Source organism: Coregonus lavaretus, assembly GCF_964263955.1.
Source record: "Coregonus lavaretus genome assembly, chromosome: 3".
NCBI lineage: Eukaryota > Metazoa > Chordata > Actinopteri > Salmoniformes > Salmonidae > Coregonus > Coregonus lavaretus.
This window is the reverse complement of record NC_139990.1, coordinates 41,934,316-41,941,592: the sequence shown is the minus strand read 5'-3', so window position 1 is coordinate 41,941,592 and position 7,277 is coordinate 41,934,316. Positions and strand designations below refer to the sequence as shown.

Genomic DNA, 7,277 nt, shown 5'->3' with positions numbered 1-7,277 from the left:
AGAGAGAGTTTTCATAGAGTTAGAACCCTAGAGAGTTTTCATATAGTTAGAACCCTAGAGAGAGTTTTCATAGAGTTAGAACCCTAGAGAGAGTTTTCATAGAGTTAGAACCCTAGAGAGAGTTTTCATAGAGTTAGAACCCTAGAGAGTTTTCATAGAGTTAGAACCCTAGAGAGATTTCATAGAGTTCCATAAAGACACTTCTATCTCCATGATGTCTTTAGGGTCTGCCTTGGGTCTACTCTGCTCAGCCACGCCCCCTGCCACGTGATAGCCTGCCTCCTCAGTAATCTGCTTCCTCCATGACTTCCATGACAACTGTTCTGGGCCCGGTCAGGATGAGGTTACTGACTGTCCTGTAGTCCAGAGACAGCACGTTTAGCCCGTTGACCGAGACCACAAACTGACACACCTAGAGAGGGAGAGGGACAGAGGAGTTAGCCATGTCTATACATGTATTTCTGTATGGGAGAAACACAGAGAAAGGAGGAGAGAAAGAGGGAGGGAAAGAGAGAAAGAGAGGAGAGTTAGCTCTCTATGGGAGAAACACAGAGAAAGGGAGAGGAGAGTTAGCTCTCTATGGGAGAAACACAGAGAAAGGGAGAGGAGAGTTAGCTCTCTATGGGAGAAACACAGAGAAAGGAGGGGAACAAGCGTCAGCCCGTTGATCTCAACCACAAACTGACAGATCTTGAGGAGGAGAGGAGAGTTGGCTCTGTTATGGATAAACAGAAACACACCTTTCTTATTTTGATTGCTGACTCATTATTGCAACAGTCAGTCAGTGTGTTGGCAAAAACAAACATGTTTTAGGACTGTTTTGCAACATGGTTATATGGCTGCCACATGGTAGGCCATTGAGTCAACTTTACCCTTATTTCATGCAGTGAAGGAATTCCAGAGCAGCCCGTCGCAGCAATTACATCAAAACACAATCCCCTATTTGTCTTGGCAACGGGTCAACCGTTACCCAGGGCCCCAGTCACTCGGGAGTTAATACTCCTAGAAAAGGCACTTGAGGATTTCCAAGAAAAATGTTTGTTAACTGTTTCATGGCCAGGCTGTGGCTGAAATGAATGAGTTACTGGATATTTTTTTAAAATTTGTATTCTTATATTTTTTTATATTTTTTTTAGGGGGTAGATCAGCTTTAATATTGCAGATAGATTGTAACTTCCATCAATGTAATTGTCTGCTTCACTTCCAATCCCCCATGTTTTTTATCTCGCATATATATAGATACATATATATATATATAGATACACACATATATATATATATATATATATATATAGATAGATAGATACACATACATACATACATACATATACAGTGGGGGAAAAAAGTATTTAGTCAGCCACCAATTGTGCAAGTTCTCCCACTTAAAAAGATGAGAGAGGCCTGTAATTTTCATCATAGGTACACGTCAACTATGACAGACAAATTGAGGAAAAAAATCCAGAAAATCACATTGTAGGATTTTTTATTAATTTATTTGCAAATTATGGTGGAAAATAAGTATTTGGTCACCTACAAACAAGCAAGATTTCTGGCTCTCACAGACCTGTAACTTCTTCTTTAAGAGGCTCCTCTGTCCTCCACTCGTTACCTGTATTAATGGCACCTGTTTGAACTTGTTATCAGTATAAAAGACACCTGTCCACAACCTCAAACAGTCACACTCCAAACTCCACTATGGCCAAGACCAAAGAGCTGTCAAAGGACACCAGAAACAAAATTGTAGACCTGCACCAGGCTGGGAAGACTGAATCTGCAATAGGTAAGCAGCTTAGTTTGAAGAAATCAACTGTGGGAGCAATTATTAGGAAATGGAAGACATACAAGACCACTGATAATCTCCCTCGATCTGGGGCTCCACGCAAGATCTCACCCCGTGGGGTCAAAATGATCACAAGAACGGTGAGCAAAAATCCCAGAACCACACGGGGGGACCTAGTGAATGACCTGCAGAAAGCTGGGACCAAAGTAACAAAGCCTACCATCAGTAACACACTACGCCGCAAGGGACTCAAATCCTACAGTGCCAGACGTGTCCCCCTGCTTAAGCCAGTACATGTCCAGGCCCGTCTGAAGTTTGCTAGAGTGCATTTGGATGATCCAGAAGAGGATTGGGAGAATGTCATATGGTCAGATGAAACCAAAATAGAACTTTTTGGTAAAAACTCAACTCGTCGTGTTTGGAGGACAAAGAATGCTGAGTTGCATCCAAAGAACACCATACCTACTGTGAAGCATGGGGGTGGAAACATCATGCTTTGGGGCTGTTTTTCTGCAAAGGGACCAGGACGACTGATCCGTGTAAAGGAAAGAATGAATGGGGCCATGTATCGTGAGATTTTGAGTGAAAACCTCCTTCCATCAGCAAGGGCATTGAAGATGAAACGTGGCTGGGTCTTTCAGCATGACAATGATCCCAAACACACCGCCCGGGCAACGAAGGAGTGGCTTCGTAAGAAGCATTTCAAGGTCCTGGAGTGCCCTAGCCAGTCTCCAGATCTCAACCCCATAGAAAATCTTTGGAGGGAGTTGAAAGTCTGTGTTGCCCAGCGACAGCCCCAAAACATCACTGCTCTAGAGGAGATCTGCATGGAGGAATGGGCCAAAATACCAGCAACAGTGTGTGAAAACCTTGTGAAGACTTACAGAAAACGTTTGACCTGTGTCATTGCCAACAAAGGGTATATAACAAAGTATTGAGAAACTTTTGTTATTGACCAAATACTTAAAAATCCTACAATGTGATTTTCTGGATTTTTTTCTCTCATTTTGTCTGTCATAGTTGACGTGTACCTATGATGAAAATTACAGGCCTCTCTCATCTTTTTAAGTGGGAGAACTTGCACAATTGGTGGCTGACTAAATACTTTTTTCCCCCACTGTATATACACATACACATCCATATACAGTGGGGAGAACAAGTATTTGATACACTGCAGGTTTTCCTACTTACAAAGCATGTAGAGGTCTGTAATTTTTATCATATGTACAATTCAACTGTGAGAGACACAATCTAAAACAAAAATCCAGAAAATCACATTGTATGATTTTTAAGTAATTAATTTGAATTGTATTGCATGACATAAGTATTTGATCACCTACCAACCAGTAAGAATTCCGGCTCTCACAGACCTGTTAGTTTTTCTTTAAGAAGCCCTCCTGTTCTCCACTCATTACCTGTATTAACTGCACCTGTTTGAACACGTTACCTGTATAAAAGACACCTGTCCACACACTCAATCAAACAGACTCCAACCGCTCCACAATGGCCAAGACCAGAGACCTGTGTAAGGACATCAGGGATTAAATTCTAGACCTGCACAAGGCTGGGATGTGCTACAGGACAATAGGCAAGCAGCTTGGTGAGAAGGCAACAACTGTTGGTGCAATTATTAGAAAATAGAAGAAGTTCAAGATGATGGTCAATCACCCTCGGTGTGGGGCTCCATGCAAGATCTCACCTTGTGGGGCATCAATGATCATGAGGAATGTGAGGGATCAGCCCAGAACTACACGGTAAGACCTGGTCAATGACCTGAAGAGAGCTGGGACCACAGTCTCAAAGAAAACCATTAGTAACACACTACGCCGTCATGCATTAAAATCCTGCAGCGCACGCAAGGTCCCCCTGCTCAAGCCAGCGCATGTCCAGGCCCGTCTGAAGTATGCCAATGACCATCTGGATGATCCAGAGGAGGAATGGGAGAAGGTCATGTGGTCTGATGAGACAAAAATAGAGCTTTTTGGTCTAAACTCCACTCGCCGTGTTTGGAGGAAGAAGAAGGATGAGTACAACCCCAAGAACACCATCCCAACCGTGAAGCATGGAGGTGGAAACAGCATTCTTTGGGGATGCTTTTCTGCAAAGGGGACAGGACGACTGCACCGTATTGAGGGGAGGATGGATGGGGCCATGGATCGCAAGATCTTGACCAACAACCTCCTTCACTCAGTAAGAGCATTGAAGATGGGTCGTGGCTGGGTCTTCCAGCATGACAACGACCCGAAACACACAGCCAGGGCAACTAAGGAGTGGCTCCGTAAGAAGCATCTCAAGGTCCTGGAGTGGCCTAGCCAAGTCTCCAGACCTGAACCCAATAGAAAATCTTTGGAGGGAGCTGAAAGTCCGTATTGCCCAGCGACAGCCCCAAAACCTGAAGGATCTGGAGAAGGTCTGTATGGAGGAGTGGGCCAAAATCCCTGCTGCAGTGTGTGCAAACTTGGTCAAGACCTACAGGAAACTTATGATCTCTGTAATTGCAAAAAAAGGTTTCTGTACCAAATATTAAGTTATGCTTTTCTGATGTATCAAATACGTATGTCATGCAATAAAATGCAAATGAATTACTTAAAAATCATACAATGTGATTTTCTGGATTTTTGTTTTAGATTCCGTCTCTCACAGTTGAAGTGTACCTATGATAAGAATTACAGACCTCTACATGCTTTGTAAGTAGGAAAACCTGCAAAATTGGCAGTGTATCAAATACTTGTTCTCCCCACTGTACATACACATATACAGTGGGGAAAAAAAGTATTTAGTCAGCCACCAATTGTGCAAGTTCTCCCACTTAAAAAGATGAGAGAGGCCTGTAATTTTCATCATAGGTACACGTCAACTATGACAGACAAAATGAGGGAAAAAAATCCAGAAAATCACATTGTAGGATTTTTAATGAATTTATTTGCAAATTATGGTGGAAAATAAGTATTTGGTCAATAACAAAAGTTTCTCAATACTTTGTTATATACCCTTTGTTGGTAATGACACAGGTCAAACGTTTTCTGTAAGTCTTCAGAAGGTTTTCACACACTGTTGCTGGTATTTTGGCCCATTCCTCCATGCAGATCTCCTCTAGAGCAGTGATGTTTTGGGGCTGTCGCTGGGCAACACAGACTTTCAACTCCCTCCAAAGATTTTCTATGGGGTTGAGATCTGGAGACTGGCTAGGGCACTCCAGGACCTTGAAATGCTTCTTACGAAGCCACTCCTTCGTTGCCCGGGCGGTGTGTTTGGGATCATTGTCATGCTGAAAGACCCAGCCACGTTTCATCTTCAATGCCCTTGCTGATAGAAGGAGGTTTTCACTCAAAATCTCACGATACATGGCCCCATTCATTCTTTCCTTTACACGGATCAGTCGTCCTGGTCCCTTTGCAGAAAAACAGCCCCAAAGCATGATGTTTCCACCCCCATGCTTCACAGTAGGTATGGTGTTCTTTGGATGCAACTCAGCATTCTTTGTCCTCCAAACACGACGAGTTGAGATTTTACCAAAAAGTTATATTTTGGTTTCATCTGACCATATGACATTCTCCCAATCCTCTTCTGGATCATCCAAATACACTCTAGCAAACTTCAGATGGGCCTGGACATGTACTGGCTTAAGCAGGAGGACACGTCTGGCACTGCAGGATTTGAGTCCCTGGCGGCGTAGTGTGTTACTGATGGTAGGCTTTGTTACTTTGGTCCCAGCTCTCTGCAGGTCATTCACTAGGTTACCCCGTGTGGTTCTGGGATTTTTGCTCACCGTTCTTGTGATTATTTTGACCCCACGGGGTGAGATCTTGCGTGGAGCCCCAGATCGAGGGAGATTATCAGTGGTCTTGTATGTCTTCCATTTCCTAATAATTGCTCCCACAGTTGATTTCTTCAAACCAAGCTGCTTACCTATTGCAGATTCAGTCTTCCCAGCCTGGTGCAGGTCTACAATTTTGTTTCTGGTGTCCTTTGACAGCTCTTTGGTCTTGGCCATAGTGGAGTTTGGAGTGTGACTGTTTGAGGTTGTGGACAGGTGTCTTTTATACTGATAACAAGTTCAAACAGGTGCCATTAATAGAGGTAACGAGTGGAGGACAGAGGAGCCTCTTAAAGAAGAAGTTACAGGTCTGTGAGAGCCAGAAATCTTGCTTGTTTGTAGGTGACAAAATACTTATTTTCCACCATAATTTGCAAATAAATTCATAAAAAATCCTACAATGTGATTTTCTGGAAAACAAATTCTCAATTTGTCTGTCATAGTTGACGTGTACCTATGATGAAAATTACAGGCCTCTCTCATCTTTTTAAGTGGGAGAACTTGCACAATTGGTGGCTGACTAAATACTTTTTTTCCCCACTGTACATATCCTTTAAAAAAATATATTTATCTTTATTACTTTCCAACCTCACCACCCCTTCCCTAATTGGAGTAAACTAGTGAACAACAATGCTTAGGCCTCTACTTCCAGCTTATACATACTATATACATTTTATGGACACAGTCAATTTTACAATAATTCTATTTTGTTTGTTTTTACTCCTGAACTTCCTCTACCCTCAACCTCTCCGATCATTTTCATGATGATTTACTGGATCTTAGGCTGCAGAGAATTTGTAGAGAAGGACCCATGTTAAACTGTAGGGTATAAGTCATTGTTCTGTGTAACCACTGCGGTTATATTCACTCAAGCAGATGAATTCAGCGGTACTCTACATGTTACTATACTTGGACTATGACTAAGGTATCATACAGTTTAGTTTCTCCAGGTGGCTTACAGCATGAAACTTCTGCTTTTAAATGTATGTTCATCGTGTACCTGCTGAATCTGTTTAGCTAAATGTCTCTATGAGTCTCAACAGACCTCTACTGACTCCTGTTGTGTTGTGGTCTGAGTCAACAGACCTCTACTGACTCCTCCTGTTAGACCAACATTATAAACTGCTGCTCTGTGACCTCCCGAGTGGCGCAGTGGTCTAAGGCACTGCATCGCAGTGCTAGCTGTGCCACTAGAGATCCTGGTTCGTATCCAGGCTCTGTCGTAGCCGGCCGTGACCGGGAGACCCATGGGGCGGCGCACAATTGGCCCAGCGTCGTCCAGGGTAGGGGAGGGAATGGCCGGCAGGGATGTAGCTCAGTTGGTAGAGCATGGCGTTTACAACGCCAGGGTTGTGGGTTCGTTTCCCACGGGGGGCCAGTATGAAAAAAATTATAATAATGTTTGCACTCACTAACTGTAAGTCGCTCTGGATAAGAGCGTCTGCTAAATGACTAAAATGTAAATGTGTTGTGGTCTGAGTCTCAACAGACCTCTACTGACTCCTGTTGTGTTGTGGTCTGAGTCAACAGACCTCTACTGACTCCTCCTGTTAGACCAACATTATAAACTGATGCTCTGGCAACGTTAGACGAACATTATAAACTGCCCTTCTGGCAACGTTAGACTAACATTTGGAAGCAGTGAGTCAACTCTCTCTGTCATTATCTCCTCCCAAAGGT

General features: G+C 43.2%; 1 protein-coding gene across 1 annotated transcript in view; it reads right to left on the bottom strand.

The window, feature by feature from the left end:
- Positions 1–203: 203 nt before the first annotated feature.
- Positions 204–7,277, bottom strand: part of deptor (DEP domain containing MTOR-interacting protein) — an 82,451-nt gene continuing 75,377 nt past the window's right edge. The window contains exon 10 of the mRNA XM_084157742.1: positions 204–412. Within this exon, the coding sequence (XP_084013868.1) occupies positions 284–412 (129 nt within the window). The 3' untranslated portion in view covers positions 204–283. The remainder of the gene's footprint in view (positions 413–7,277) is intronic.